General features: G+C 51.2%; 3 protein-coding genes across 3 annotated transcripts; 2 read left to right on the top strand and 1 right to left on the bottom strand.

Moving 5' to 3' along the window:
- Positions 1 to 6,372: 6,372 nt before the first annotated feature.
- BO70DRAFT_42166 (C2H2-type zinc finger protein) lies at positions 6,373 to 7,669 on the top strand. The gene is made up of 2 exons (XM_025547538.1): positions 6,373 to 6,534; positions 6,757 to 7,669. The coding sequence occupies exon 2, from the start codon at positions 6,789 to 6,791 to the stop codon at positions 7,611 to 7,613; it is 825 nt and encodes a 274-aa protein (XP_025399195.1). The 5' UTR covers positions 6,373 to 6,534; positions 6,757 to 6,788; the 3' UTR covers positions 7,614 to 7,669.
- Positions 7,670 to 8,900: 1,231 nt separating this feature from the next.
- On the top strand, positions 8,901 to 11,276 carry BO70DRAFT_362355 (uncharacterized protein). The gene is made up of 2 exons (XM_025543279.1): positions 8,901 to 9,400; positions 9,485 to 11,276. Exons 1-2 carry the CDS (start codon positions 9,079 to 9,081, stop codon positions 11,023 to 11,025), a joined length of 1,863 nt encoding a protein of 620 aa, XP_025399194.1. The 5' UTR covers positions 8,901 to 9,078; the 3' UTR covers positions 11,026 to 11,276.
- Positions 11,277 to 14,739: 3,463 nt separating this feature from the next.
- BO70DRAFT_371344 (uncharacterized protein) lies at positions 14,740 to 15,831 on the bottom strand (the record flags this gene model as incomplete). Its single annotated transcript, XM_025544793.1, has 4 exons — positions 14,740 to 15,102; positions 15,154 to 15,277; positions 15,399 to 15,703; positions 15,775 to 15,831. The coding sequence occupies 4 exons, from the start codon at positions 15,829 to 15,831 to the stop codon at positions 14,740 to 14,742; spliced, it is 849 nt and encodes a 282-aa protein (XP_025399193.1).
- Positions 15,832 to 16,148: the final 317 nt, after the last annotated feature.

Raw genomic sequence — 16,148 nt, 5'->3', positions numbered from 1 at the left:
TCCGCCGAGCCAGGGTCCATAGGGCTCAAGGCTCAAGCCACCGACTGACACTTAACTCGGGACATACGTACTCCGTCTCCATGCGAAAAAAACTTTCCGGGTAATACTTTAAACACCAACACTGATGGGTGGTCGAGACCCGGGATGGATCGAAAAAAAGTCTTTCGGTCTGTCTGTCTCTGTGAGTGATCTATTTGGGACTTTACGGAGCGCGTCCGAAGGAGAGTGAGGATGAGGAAACCGGGTGAGGAGATCGAGGGTTATTTAAACATTGGTGGTTTCAGGCAGTTGTTCGCGGTCGCGGTCGCGGTCAGCTCGGAGGGTCCCGTGCATTGACAGCGTCGTTCTTGAGGCGGTGGTAGGGTTCTCGGGCTTGAAGACTGAAGAAAGAGGCTTGGGGAGAGGGGAGGGAGGATGCGTATGCTAATATTGCCGAATGGGTTTGTCTGCGTGTGCCCTGCGCGTTCCATCGTATACGTATCCTATACTGTATCTATTTGTATACTTCGAGTCGCTTAGCATCCATCCATCGACTCCGTACTCCGTACGCAGTCCCTGAAGGCAATCGGGAGATCTGGACCGGAGAACAGCTGACCAGTGTTCCAGTCCCAGTTGTCCCAGAGCGGTAGTTAGTGGAGCTTCCGCTTAATAAAAGAGGGAAGGGAAAGGGAAAAAAGCTCCTCGATACATACCGGCTTTGCATGGGTCCTGTACCGTACCGGTATTCCGCTGTAGATCATGGCAGCCCAGTAACAATTACCGTAACACCGTAACTCAGGGCTTCGGCCTGCTCGGCAGCGGGAGTGCCAGCCAGCTTAGTCAGGCCGCCCCTCGTATCATCCACGTATGCCCATCTCCATCTCATCTCCATCTCCATCTATCAGCGACCCTGATCTCCGGCCACCGTCCTTACCCAGAATTCGCTGCGTGGCGTACCACTACGGTCACGCCAGCCTCGCCGTGATTGTCTTTGGAGGCATGGACAGGGCATGGTCGCCGCTGTAGGGACTCGTATAGTCTGCCTTAGCCCAGCCACGCGCCAGCACAGTCACCGCCCCTAATTATTCTACTCGGTCATGGTACCTGGGCTACTTAGGTTGCTAACAGGGGTGGCGGCTTCAGGGTGTTTGTGTTTGCGCTTTAAGTCTGCGTGCACAAGCAAGCAAGCAAGCCAGCCGCTCTTATCTGTCCGCGAGTCAGTCGTCAGTCAGCAGACAATCAGACTCAGCACTGAGACTTCCGACGGGAAGACGGAAGACGGAGAACGGAGGACTTCAGCCAGTACGGACGGAGTAGTACTTAGGTACACGGCTCCGTACGACTATCTATCTATTATTATGAAGAGAGAGAGAGAGAAAGAGGAGTGTGCATGCTGCATGGCAACCCGCCCCCGTAGCGCCGCCAGATCAATCTCATTATTAGATACTAGATAGTCTGCTCCTGGCAAGCCTCCAAACAGCAGACATGATCAGCAGTCTGATCTTGGCTTTTACAGCCAATTTCTCGGATCGCTAGCCGCTGCTGTCAGGGTGCACTCCCCATCCTATACTCCGTAAGTACATGCCCATCGCAGGCCTGCAGTGTAACTGTACGGAATACAGTTATGTATATCAACTATCAGCTACCTCATCACAGTTCTGGTACAAGTAGATCGTCATGAAGTCAAATGACCATCCATCTATCTATCTACCTAGCCATTTATCACTCATCATACTTAACCGCTTGGGGGGGGGGGGGAGGAAAGTGTCGTGACTAACGCAATTTCCCAGCCGTAACAGGCCGGCTGAATCAACAAGCATCCAACCATCCCCGGTCCTCTCAGGGCATATTGGCCCCGACCTCCGACCCTCCCTGCCTCCGCCTCATCCTGCGCAAGCTTTCTGCTGTTACGCTGTAGGCATCAACATTCTCGTATCTGGCCAATAGGCGATCCCCGATGCAGGGTGGACTGTGGAGGGGGGAGGGGCCCTGAACCTGAACCGGACCCCCCCCCCTCTCCCTCCTCGGCACGTCAGGCGTGCTTCTAAGCGCTTGGAATCGGACCTTTTTCTGACGTTATCCCGGGCCCTGACGCGTCTGATGGAGCTTGGTTCGGTTCGACTATTGTGTCAACTTTCCAGAGTTGAGATGAGGTGGGTTGGGTTGGGTCCACTGTTAACTGTGAGGGGGTTTTGGATTTCACTATCTACCTACATGCGGTAGATAGATACAAAGTACGGAGTTGATATCTATTATCTAACTACCTACCACTCACTTCCACTATCAAGTAAGTATCTACGAGGTTGATAGGTTGTGAGGTTGGGCTTTAGAGCCAGCAAAAGAAAGAAGATGAAGGAAGAGAAACTCGCTGGTAGGTGAGTATGGAGCAAATCGCAGACTCTTGGTTGGTCGGGGAAGCTAATCCAGGGTCTTTGCCAATTTCACGGCCATGGCCACGGTCATTATTACCTACCAGTAAGGAGTGGGGATAATTGGATGGGGGGTGGATGGCGCAGGCAGCAAACGGAACAAGTCATAACAGGGCCGCAGGGCCATGCTCGGCCAAAGGGATTGTGTGGACTAAGGATTGGTGTGTGTGTGTGTGTTGTGTGGATGCCGGGGCGCCGGGGATGAAGGACAGGGCAGGACAGGGCAGACAAGCAGGGCAGGTTACCCAGTTACTTGTTAGATACCAGTACTTTTACTGTCTAGTGTCTTCTAATTCTCTTAACTTTTGGCACCAACACGTATGCATAATTAGCATCCGGTAGTAGATAGTAGTAGATAGTAAGTAGGCTTAGACTCCGGACTCCGTTAGATTAAATGATTGACAGTTCATTATTTTATCTCTATCTAGATGCGAGGCTAAGAAGGCTTAGTGTTATGGATCACCAGAACCAGATGGGGGGGGGGCTCGGGGAGGGGTCCGGAAAGCTTCCCTGAATGGACAACCATATCCATCATGATTGGTAAATTTTTATCCCTGTCCCGGAGAAAATTTCAGAGCCCTTGGAAAGGCAGGCAGCCAAAGTAGATCGGAAGGCAGGGAGGTGAGAACAACAGGTTTGAGGAGTGTATGAAGTCATTGTTTTTTTGTCCGTTCTGCAGGGCCCTGGATCATGGGTGGGTGTTTCCACCGACCTGCAGACTTGAGGGTCTTTCTACCAAGTACGGGGTACCTGGATAGTATACTACGGAGGACTACTCTACACTGCGTAGAAACACACCACCTTCGTCCAGGCTGCTATTTTTGCACCGCTGGATGATACCTCCGTACGTAGTCAAGTACGTAGTCGTAGATAGTTCCTGCTAGCCTTGTCGGGGGCTATAATTGGCAGGGACGGGGTGGGCGAGGAGGTGAACTGTGCCCCTCCGCTCTCTGGAAATCGGAAGCTAGTACTATTTCTGGTGGAGTGGGACACTAATCAATTTTCCAGAACGTCGGGTGGGCAACAACGCCTCTGATGATGGGACCTGGAAGTGGAAGCATGGGAGCCTGGAAAGAGGGGGGTGTGGATAATGACCGACAACCTCGGGACACTTCTCCACCTCACCGTTTGTTGCGCATTGTGTTGTTGTGCGTACTTTGTACAGTGTACGGAGTGGGAGTACACAACACTGTAAGAGATTCATTGTTCGGTTTCCAGCTATCCAGATTCCAAGGGTTGCCATACCCCCGGGGCCCGAAGGGCGTTGCTTACCCCCGACCCAGGTCGGCCGAGGATACCCAAACAGGGGATGTTGATCTGAGGGGCACTGCGGCAGCAAGAGGTTTGATCGTATCATAGTATGTATTCGTCTCGCCACCAGCCGGTTACGTGTTGAAAGAAGGCGCTGCAGCAGTTCAAACTCTCAACCCTTAATCGGACCTGACCCTCGAGCATGATGATGGTGATAATTATGACTAGGAGATGGAGATGCAGATGGAGATGGAGGGGAGACTAGCCCTCGGCGCTCCGTATCTAATAGAAAGTCGCCCCTGTCGGTATCGTGACTAGCGCCAGATACGCCCCCGTCCATGGATTCCATCACACCGTGGCTAAAAGCTTGTCCGTAAGCCTCTTCTGGGGATGGGACCAGGGGCCACTTGACCCTACCAGGCAGGGATCGGCGTGATTGCAGGGCCGCACGAGCGAGGCGTCCTGGGGGCGCTTGATATACAAGATACATGTAGCATGTACGGAGTAGGTAGTGTCTGTCGGGAGACTGACGATACGGTGAGGGGGTTTTCGGACCAGACCGGAGAGCATTCTATCCTACATCTTTTTTGGTCTCTATTGTGCGAGTACAAAGAAGTTATTCTTCAGATGCCAGGAACCCTTCGAGATACTTAGATACCCCGAATACAGTAGGATTCCCCCCCCCCCCTGTAAAATACATAACCGTCACTTGAATACCGAGTAAACTTTTCACCGGCGCAGGAACTAACCGTGACGAGCACCGCTGCTTTTTTGCTCGGGAACCCTGGAAAGTCTATGTATGCATCTTGATTAGCGCCGTCCAATCCCCCCGCTGTCTTCTGGTAAGGGACTCATTCACAAACAGCGACACGCCAACTTCTCTCCACTCCAACGCACCCGGACCAGACTAATTCCGATTAGTAAATTTCGTCTCCCCCATCTTCTGATGCTCTGGTTTATTTTGGTTGGGCCTGATTCGCTCTTTTTCTTTTTTCATTTTTTTTCCCCGTCGGCTTTGCTCTTATTATTTAGGTCTTATTTTATTTTTTGTTTATTTTTATTTTTCCTGTTTTCGATCTCGGCTTTTTTACTATGACTGGTCTATCTACTGTTCGGGGGTAGCAGCTGGGATTTCTTCGTGGAATAATTTCCTTCCAAAATCAACAAATAAATATTGTTGTTTTTAATTTACTTACCCGTACGGGGTACCGTACGGTCATTCCGCCTTACCAACAGCCCTCCGCCCATTCAGCTGACGACAGGGACACGTACCAGTCAGGGATCTAATCAGTTAGATTGCAGCCCGGTGGGAAAGAAAGAGGGGCGGTTTGGGCCCTGAAAGCGAAAGGGGTCGAGTCGGCAAGTCGGCCTGGAAAAGCAAGCGAGCGGCCTGCCTGCCATCCAGAACTTTGCCCGGTGTTCCATCCGCCTTCGTACAGTGGAAAATGACAGGGCAACGCCGGGTCACTCAGGTTGATCCGCGTGGCTCCTGGTCACGGTCACCCGGGAACCGTGGTTGGGACTGCCATCCTGACTAAGGCTGGCGACGAAGGGCCCCAGTTTAGTGCCGATGGCTGTACTTCGGCTTTGCTGGGACTCGGGCGGCTGCCGGACAGTATTCAGTAGGTATCTATCTGGGTATCTTGTACAGCCAGCCGGGTGAGAGGGTGAAGGGGAAAAGAATTAAGAATTAATGTGGTCTACTTTGTAGATTAGTATCTAGTAGTGTCGGTCCGAACTCTGAAGAGATGAACGGCTAGTGATGCGAATGAAGACTGCGATTGGCATATACGGAGACCCTGTGGTTCCCTGGGCTGCCAGTTAGGGTCTGGTTCTGCTCCGTCGGTACCCTTACCCTGACTTACTACCCTGACATACAGTTTACAATTTACACTTACACTTTACACTTACAGTCCACTAGTTAGACAGATACTGGCCACTTCCACCGTCCATCCACCGTCCAGTCTGCTCAGCCCACTCCGTCACCCACGAACTGGAGACGAAGAGGCAAGCTAAAACCATGAATGATGATGCCTATTTTCTGCTCCACTCCGGCGAACTAGCGTCGTGGACTGTCCAGAACTAACACTAGCGAACTAACTCAACTGACGGACTACCCAGATGGCCAGAGCTTCTGGAGGGACCCTGGACGGGTTTCAAGATGCTTCTTTCGTAGCCCCGACGTACGTACCGGCTGGCCCTGCTGGTGGGCGTGTCGCTTTTTAATCTTCCGCCGCCGCCCTTCCCATTCGACATCCTTTCCCTTCATCCTGATCCTCTCTTTCCATTCCTTAATCCTTCTTGGCCCCATCCCAGTCTAAAAAGCTTGGTCTATCGTTGGCACAGCGGCTTACTTCCCTCGCTTCTCTACTCCCCCCCTCGACTCTCTCGATCTACTTATCTCCCACTATCAACCCTTACCACCACCTACCACCATCTACCACCACCGTCTATCTTCCTTTCTTATCCGACTCGTGGCATCTTATTTCGATTCTTCAATTCCTCTGAACTTCCCTAGAACACCACTGCAAGCTAGCATTTCAAGCAAAAAAAGGGCTCGTCTGATTCCTGCAACATCATCGGCCCAGTTTGCAATTGCCCTTGGATTCACCCGATCCCATTGTCCGCGGGTCCACTTCAACGGTCTTCCACGGGGTTAGAATATCGGCTCCTCGTCGGCGTCTCTCGGTCATATCAGCGGGAGACATTGCTGGGGTGACTCCAGTGCCATAGGAAAGCGTCAGGCTGGTACCGCCTCCAACTACTCTTCGAGTGCCTGTCACCGTTCCACCCAGGGGCTCGTCTGCAGATCGAGCGGCGTGTTACACGAACAAATCGAGGCAAACATCCTCGAGAAGAAAAATAAAACTAGTCGGTGCGTACTTTGTCTTCCCCGAGTCTTTCTGTCACCTGCTTTCCCCCCATGACTGCGCCATCTGCTCCATCACTTTGGGTCTGGAGATCCTGATGAGCTCGTGGTCAGCCCGTCAATCCTCTCTATCAGGAGCGGGGAAAGAGCATAGTGCGGAGATAGTCCGAGTCAGAAAAAGAAAGAAAGAAACCAACCCAGGACCCCCGCTGACGATCCATCGAACAGGTTGCCTGTTGAATCTCGTCATCTGACTCAAAATGGCGAGCTGCAAAGCGAGTTTCGTGTCGATCCTGAACAACGACGACAACCCGTCGTTCACAGTTCGGTCTGCTCCCCGGGTATCGCGACACCCGACCACCTCACCCTATCAGTACCACTATGAGGCCCAGCAGCTGGCCCCGGCGCCAGAGTTCCGCTACCACCACGCATATGTGAACTCCCCATTGATCTCGCCCGGCATCATGCGGCACCCGTTCGACGCCGTGCCCGAACCCCCTCAGCCCACCTCCCCCGGCTCCTCGGACTGCTCCTACGACTACATGAGCAGCGCCAGCGTCCGCTCCCACTACCACCTTAGCCGCCCCGACTCGGGGGCTTACCGGCCCCTGTCTGAGAAGCGCATCAGCGGGAGCTCCGTGATTGACCCCCCGTCGCCGCAGCCCTCGATCGGCAGCACGAAGGACTCGATGGCCGCCAAGTCCGGGGTGCGCAAGAACAAGTACCCCTGCCCCTTTGCGGCCAGCCACGGCTGCTCCGCCACCTTCACGACCTCCGGGCACGCCGCCCGCCACGGCAAGAAGCACACGGGCGAGAAGAGCGTGCACTGCCCCATCTGCAACAAGGCCTTCACCCGGAAGGACAACATGAAGCAGCACATCCGCACGCATCGCACTCACTCGGAGGACATGCCCGCCGGCATGACGACGGACCGGGACAGTGACGGCAGCAGCAGCTGGTCGACCCGCCGGAGCAACACCTCAGTGTACAACCACCAGCGCTCCATCAGCCAAACCCAGATGGAGAGTTCCCTGGCTTCAAGTGGCAGCCACCGGTCCTATGAGACGATATCCTCACGAGTATGAGCACGAGCCAGAAGATGGGGGGGCAGTGTTCCCTGCTTTACTTTCTTCTTTTCTTTCTTCATTTCCATTCACCCCATGGCTGGCGAGCCATGTCGGGTGGGAGCAACGGCGTTATATGGAAAAAGGCGTCCCTTGACCGGCGCCCGGGGGTGACTGCTGGGCGGCCACTCTGATTGTCATGGTGGATTCATTTCTTTGTTTTCTTTTCCTTCCTCCCGTCCAAAGCGAGACGGGTAGAAAGACGCGATAGAGCGGTTTTGACCGGGGGCGGCGCGAGCTGCATAAATACCACATTTTGCCTTCTGTTGTTTGATTATATCACCTTTGCCCATTGCATCTTTGTGTGTTTATACTTTTGGATGGCTTACCAGCGTGATTGTTTGTTTTCTTGCCTGTTCTTGTATATGCCATGAATACCTGTTTGTTTGGAGCGACGGCCGTGAGACTTGTTTTTGGAGTGGATGGATGGATGGATGTACAATAGATTTTACCTTACTCCACCTACCTACGAGACCGGGGGACCACACCAGATGTGGCCCCGTCAATGGAAAGATCCATGTGATGATACCCTACAATTCTCTCTCTCTCTCGTTTTTGTTCTTGCTTTGAGCGTATAGTCCAGTGCCTCACTGTCTGGGTCTCCGGGCCAGCCCCGGGCGAACCACGGAACGCGCCCGACGGAACCCCCCGGGCTGGCCCCGCGGATGGCACCCGCGGGCTGACAGGTATAGTTACTGATGCTGGATACTGAGTGTCGCAGGTCGAGATACCTGCATGTGTGGACGCTGGACTAGCATCCTTCATAGCATGCTATGATGTATGCAGTGAGGTGTTGCCGTGTCGTGCCAGTCTGATGGAGGAAGGGCTGCTGAGTCAGGGTGTGGTGCACAGGAATGATGTCAGCCCTGAGACCCTTGCTTGCTGGCTTTGCCTGTCAGTGTCAGGCTGTCAGGCCGTCTGTCCAACAGCAGTAAGTACTGTGTAGTCCTGTGGTACTGCGGTCCTCCGTCCTACTACTGGCCGACAATGGCCGACCTGAGTTAGGGATTTTCTTCCCGGTGAATCAGCAGCCGCCAGCCTGAGACATGCCGGGTTTCAAGGGGACCGGGGATTGGCTGCCCGACTTCTACTTTGTACAGTAAGTGAATTAATGACTACCCAAATCGTCCAGACTGTCAGTCCCCGATCGTACCTGCCGGATCCAGCCAGGCCCTGAGCTGCCAAGCGCGCCTGCTCCATACGTCACTGATTTGCCCCGCCGCCTCGCCTCGCATTCACTCTCGGCATCTCTCTCCTCTTCTCTTTTCTTCTCGCTCTCTCTTTCTCTCTCTCTCCATTCTTTCATCTCCCCATCATCTTCCCATCATCTCCCTCCATCCTCTCACCTACTCACTGCATCCTCTCCCTTAACTCCCACTTCACCCCCACCGTGGTGGTCCCATCTAGATTCTAGATCCACCACACAATGACCTACCACGACAACCGCCGTCCTGCCGACTACAACTCGGACTACTACTACGCTGCCGGTCCCCCTCCCACTGGTCGTACCCGCACCGATGTCGTCCGTCATAGCAACCCCAGCGTCGAGTCGTTCGAGTCCGTTCCCCGCGACTACCCCCCCGGCGAATATGGGTACGAGTACGGCTACGGCTATCCCCCGCAGGCCAGGCCCTCCCGCGTCGCTACCGTCCCCGACGGCCTGCACCGATCCCACTCCATGGGCTACCGCGATGAATCCGACTACTACCGTCGTTCGCACCACCGGTCCCGACGACAGGATGACCGCCGTACGTACCTGTCTTTTCTTTAGACGCACGCACGAATCGGGAAATACAGACTCGCAGCAGGCAATAGCATACTGACTGTCCCAGGTGATCGTCACAGGTACTCCCGCTCGCCATCCGAAAGTCGCTCTCCCCCCAGGCGCCGCCGCAAGTCCTTCTCCGAGCAGGCGCTGGGCGCCCTCGGTCTAGGGTCCGTCGCGTCGTCCGGCTCCCGGCATCGTGAACGGGACCGCGGTCGCTCTCACGGCCGGGATCGCAGGTCTTACTCGTACTCGCCCTCACCCACCCGCGACCGAAGCCGTCACCGACGTGACAAGAGCGAGCAGCGGATTGCCCAGGCCGTGCGGGCAGCCCTGACTGCAGGTGCCGTTGAAGCCTTCCGTGTCCGCAAGGATCCCGGCGAATGGACCGGGGAAAAGGGTAAGCGAATCCTCACGGCAGCCATCACGGCCGGCGGAACCGACGGACTCGTGGACCGGAACCCGGACAAACACTCCAAGCGCCACATCATCGAATCGACCCTGGCCGGTCTGGCGGCAAACCACTTCATCAACGGATCCCGGTCTCGCTCGAGATCCCGTGGTCGGGGTCGCTCCGATAGCCAGGGCGGACTGAAGAACCTGGTGGCCACCGGGGCTATCGCCGCAGCAGGCAAGGAGGCATACGATCGGTTCCGATCCAAGTCTCGTCCGCGAAGCCGCAGCCGCGGCCGTGGCCGTTCCTCCTCCCGGGATAGCTACGAGGACCGCCGGCCCCGCCACCGGAGCAAGAGCGTCTCGGACTACATCAACCAAGGAATGGAAGCCCTCGGCCTAGGAAGCAAGGAAAAGCATGGCCGGAGAGACCAGGACCGGAGAGACCAGGACCGGAGAGACTATGACCGGAGAGACCATGGAGGCCGTTCATCTCGCCGGGACGACTACTCAGACGATAGTGACTATGAATCCCGACGCTATGGAAGCCCCCGGCGATCTAGGCATTCCAGAGATGTGAGTCGACCTTTGTCTGCAGCCAACACCCCGGCACGACCCTCCACGCGCACCACATCCCAAGGAAATGGAGCTGGCCGTGGTCGTGTCCCTCCTCATGGCGAGCATTCCAATTCGGACCAGGACACTGACTCTGACTTGGGGAGTAGTACCGATGAGGAAGACAGGCAGAAGAAACTGACCCGGAAAATGCTGGTAAAATCGGGCCTGGCCGCGGTGGCCACGATACACGCCGCACATAACATTCACGAAAGCATGGAAAAACACAAAAAACGGGCCGAACAGGTACGAGAAGGAGAGATAACCGCCGAAGAAGCCCGCCACCGTCGCATCAAGGGCCAGCTCGGGGATGTAGCCAGCGTGGGCCTGGCGGCGCTGGGGATCAAAGGCGCCGTGGGGGAATGGAAGCACGTGAAGGAAGCCCAACGCGAGAGAATGGAATTTGCGAAAGGGTGCGATGAACGCCGCGAGCGCCGACACCAGCGGGCTCGCAGCCATGGGCCAATATCCCGTGCGTCTCGGACGGTGTATCCCGACGAGATCGAGGAGCATCATCCGTCTGAGTATGGATCGACGGCGGATTTGCGGTCTCGATCAGCGGGACGGACATCGCGTGTGCCTGTGTCACAGTATGCATGAAAACACAGATTGGAGATTTCTTGGCGAGATGTGGTATGATAATGACTTATGATTAATGATTTTCTTGATGCACTAAATTGATTTACATGCAACTTTGTAACGTGCTGCTTGCTTACGCGTGCTATACATGTGCATAGCTTGTTTGAATTGATGTTGTTCACTTTCTTTCTGAGTTGAGTCACACATGTAATAGCGAAACATGATATACTTCCTTCCTGACTGGAAATCACACATTAACTCGCCGGAATGTGATATACTCCTGTTCCTAACTGTAAGTGATCCACACCTGTAATATGGAAATAGTGAAATAGAGATATCTAGCTTTGAGTAAGACTACATACAGAGTAAGTACAGACAGGTCACACACATCATCCGATTGATTGGCTGTCGTCCATCACACAGCACTACCCCCCCCCCCCCCCCCCCCGAAAACCGTAACACAAAGGAAGTATATCCTCTACAATGCAATATCAGAAGCAAACCCACCTTCTAAACCGTCAAAAACCAACACAGCACAACAAGAAGTTGAGAAAAAAAATAGATAAAAAATATAATAAAGATACATACAACAGCATAAGTATGTTGGTGCTCACCAAGCGGCTGCGGTGGTCCAGTGCCGCCTTATTCGGACTTATTCAGGTCAGCTGCTGGCGGCCGTCAGCACCCTGAACAACGACCATCTTTCCTGTCACCACACCCATCTAGAAGGTGACCGGCACCCATCGTAGTCTCTCGGCCTTGCCACACTGACAGGCTGACAATACGAGTAAGCCCATGCTCCCCTGTTTCTCTCCAAGGTGACAATCTCTCATCTTACTTTCTGTCTTGTTACTTCGGACTGCCACTTAAAGAGGTGTATTGCGATCAACAATGGGAGCAAAAGCAGCAAAACACTACCAGACAATAAATCTTAATAATTATGATAACTCAGAAATCAAGCGATCAGTCTTGGACCGAACTAAGGCCTCTTATGATCGGGCATTGGCGACTTTTGATGAGTAAGTGTATCCAAGAAAATAAGTCCTATAATTTAACAGCCTTGAACTTATGAGGTTTTATAATCAACTGCAGTTGATCACTATACAGCGGAAATTACATACGAATCGGAATAACCTTTGTTGATATTTATATATTCACTTAGAAGATTGTATCTTGTCTGCCTGTCTAGAATCTGCGCCAAACCGCTTGTGTATCAATTGGAAGCTAGAAGATTCCCACAACTTGGATAGTCACTCCGCAGTATTTGTTGCTACTGGATATTGCCCCCCTTTCGCCGCTGTCAGCGCCGCTATCTTTACACGGAAACAAGTCGAGGAGCCAGAGTCAGATAATTTTATTTCTTGGGCGTGAGTATCTATAAAACGATTATAGGTACAGTATCAGCTAACATTACCAGTACTAAAGTAGTCCATTTTCTGCTCGCACGTGGATGGATTTCTGGTGACCTAAATCAATTAAAGTCGATATAACTATAAGAACGCGAGACATAGCATCTTCTTCTTGCTCCAAACTCAGCAGACTTTATATCAGGAAGGAAATAAGTTAAAGAGTAAGGTCTGTACTTGAAAATCTCAGACTATACTCTACTAGCATTCTATAGATAGAGCCGCGGTCCAAGCTCCTTGTATCTCAAATCTTCTAGCCAAAAGTAAAATCAGTATAGATAATTATTGAAGTGTCAATGTAATTAGCATGCAGCCAGCTTAAGGATTAATAGTATTCAGCGACAGGCGACACTGAGTGAGCTTCCTGTTATCTGAACAAATTCGATGGGTCTAATGGCAGCGTATCAAATTGACCAACGTGTGATTCTTATATACACTAAGCGTGGCACCACTGACGAGAAATAGAAGTTAAACTTGTGGCTACTAACTAACCTAAACACTGGTAGACAATCTTACAGTAGGCAGGACATATATAGTTGTCCCCAGAAGATCTGTGCGCACGGCCACAAGGCTCTAGGCCAACTCCGCGGTCAATATGCCGCATTTAGATATGCATCCATCAGAGAATTACCTGTTTTCATTTGTGATTATCGTCTCAGTCACTTGCGTGTAATCAGTAAAGGATTGAACTGAGAGCCGGCTGTTAAGGCCAATGCTTGTATAAAATGTATAGGCACACAGTTTATTCCGCCCCAAAGCTAGAATTTTATTCCTACTTAAGTCAACATTCAATCCAATTCACTAATCCGCAGCCAGGATGGAATTACTCTTGCCTTTCTTACCATCAAATGTTGAGCAAGAACAACCTCTAGCTCAGCAGTATCGACTTGCAGCGGGGCGTTTTCCGATACCAAGTGCACACTTAGGCGGTGAAAAGAAGGGGCCTTCAGGCTCCAAATTGGGGTATTGAGGAAGTAAATACCGTTCGGGCTATACTCTTGATCAATCTCGACCCGACACGCATTGTTCCTTGGAAATTCTTTCCTGGTGATGATATTAAAGGTAAAGTTGCGCACAGCCATTATATCTCACTTAGCTGATATCTTCTTTAAGGATTTAAATGTCTTCGCAGTTCAATTCGCGCGGCAACACTCGACGATCTCAAGGCATTTGATGAAGATCAATTCTCAGGATAATGTGTACCGCTTGTTTTTTGAGTATCTCGCTGAATTGCTTACGACATACAATTCTGAGGATTCTATCAACAGGGCCCATCAGCGGAGAATAAGCACCAGTTCGGTTGCTACGGAACTCTCAACTTCAAGCAACGAAGGGAAACGCGAAACTGTCAGCACAGAAACCCTAAAGTTTTTTATCAAAAGTCCAATGGCAAAAATGAATATATACAAACATTTAGCAACTGGCAAGCCCGCGGCGCCGATTCTAAAGTGGTCTGTGAATAGCTGGTTGCTTCTAACTTTAAGAAACAGCTATGCCGCTGAGAACCAGTTTCAAATGAATATAGGAGGTACTACCTATGTTGTAGTCAATGATGGGTCCATTGGAGTCAACTTCCGCGGTACCTTTTCGGGTTCCGATAGGAGCTCGGAAGTACCAGTGGCGAGTTTGGAGGTGAGGAGCACCCAAATGATGATATTGTGATCTGTGACTGCTAACAGCTTTGATATAAGTGCAAACCACGGGACGCTGGTGGTGTCAAGCGAGGATTAGGAGAGTCTGAGCTCTTCATTCCTGCTGTTTTCACTCAGGAAGTTGCGGAATTAGTAGCAAGTGTGATCGCTCAAAAGTCCAATATTAGGGCTGTAAAGCACAACGACCAGGAATCATTTGTTATCAGCATGCATGGAATACTTTTCTATGTTAGCACTGCATACTTCTCACCTGACTATATCAACTATATAGGGACGGGCCAATTGGCTGGTGAAGGCCCATTTCTATGGGTCAGGCGGTCAATTTACTTCGATTTGAAGGACATTGATGAGAGAGCAGGTTTCTGTGGGCATTGATTCACTACATTGCAAGTAGAGAGGCGAGAATTAATATTGTCACTGCTGTAATTAGTGCTTCAAGAACTTCAGCTTCAAGTTGAGCATGTTCATTGTCTTGATCATGTCACTTGCTCTACATGCCTATTTACTCCTGCATCTTATTCTGAATTTGATTTGATCTTTATGAGAGCATGTTGTTCATCTCTCGGTATTCAACCTTGTCATGTCATTGACTCCAAACTGTAGACAAGGGGGATCTGATTGATGAATAGTGATGACATGAGCGACAGAACTTAAGATATTATAGTTTGTTGCCTTTGTTAGGGGTTGACTCGCACTGCGCTAACTTTTGAGCTGCCGCTGAAGAGGTAACGGAAAAGCCTTGTTAGTACACGAGTGCCTTCGAGCCAATCACACTTGAGACAGAGGTTATAACCTCGAGTGAATTCCAGATTGAACGCTTCAAGCTGTGAAAGACCTTGTGAATGTGCTCTGAGAACAGTGTCAAGTGTGAATACTCCGCGAGCAACATGGATACAGGAGTCATAAAATCCGACCACAAAGACTTCTTGATCCTGCAACCCGTCACATTCTTTCCAGGCACCTAGATTGCTCGCAAGCTGTCCCAGCATTATACTGAGTTTTTCCCCGAGAAACTGACGCCATGTCTGTCCTATAAACCACTGTATACGAAGTGAGTGGCGATTCTAGGTAGAAATGGAAATTGAACATACTCCAGTATAGGAAATGATCGGTAAATTCTTCTCTCGGGGACCGATAGCGATCTGGCCCTCTGATCTGGCCTGGTACTGCGTACCACCAGCAATGTACTTCATTTTCGGCGTGGATATTGGAAACCTTCCCGGAAGGTGTCAGTGAAATATAAGTTAATATATACCAAAGGAAATTGCTCACAGTACTTCAGGGTCTCCTTTTGTTATGCCTTCCAGACTTTCATACACAGTCTTGCATAAGCAACTTTAGAAGCATACCTTGTGATTTAATGAAATGCAAATGATTCTTTCTCTCCTCTGAGTCCCAATTTCTCAAGGGTATTTTGATAGTCTCGACCGCTCTCCAAACGCTTTCGATCCCGGAGTCATCGAGAGGGGAAGAGCGGGTTTTTGATAAAGCACAATCGGATAGGAGATTGTCAAAGAAAAAGGATAAGGTAAAGTCTTCGTCAGGCCAGGATTCTATGTCATCTTCCACCACAACTTCTTTTTGTCGAAATACCCAAGGTAATAGTCGCTCAACATCCATATCTGCATGGACCGTGTTAATCTGGGGGTTACATCGGCGAACAAAATAAGAAGCAGTTGCACAGTGTTTATACCTTCGCGTTCGATACTCACCACTCTAGGTATCAACACATCCAAGGATACAATGTTGGAAGTAATAGTAACCGACATGTTGTTTCGAAATGTTATCGACTTGCTCTTCGAAGGATTTGTGCTCCAGCTTGAAAGTAGATCGTCGTCTTAAGAATGTTAGGCAGGGCTGGAGGGTGCTAAGTTAGCCTTTTCTAAGATGAAAGCTTAAGAAGTGAATATTGCATCCAAAATGACTTAAGATGTTTACATACAAAAGAGAACAACGTCTGCGATAGTCCCTCCCAGCTGGTCGGGCCTTCGCCTATTGGTAACATGCCTGCACGAGGTTATTAAAACAACCCTGAAGACCAACGAGCTGTGATTTACTACTTATCCCAGATACCTAGGATCTCTTT

This window comes from Aspergillus heteromorphus, assembly GCF_003184545.1.
Source record: "Aspergillus heteromorphus CBS 117.55 chromosome Unknown BO70scaffold_13, whole genome shotgun sequence".
Taxonomy (NCBI): Eukaryota; Fungi; Ascomycota; class Eurotiomycetes; order Eurotiales; family Aspergillaceae; genus Aspergillus; species Aspergillus heteromorphus.
The sequence above is the reverse complement of the archived record's forward strand: the minus strand, read 5'-3'. Positions and strand labels throughout refer to the sequence as shown.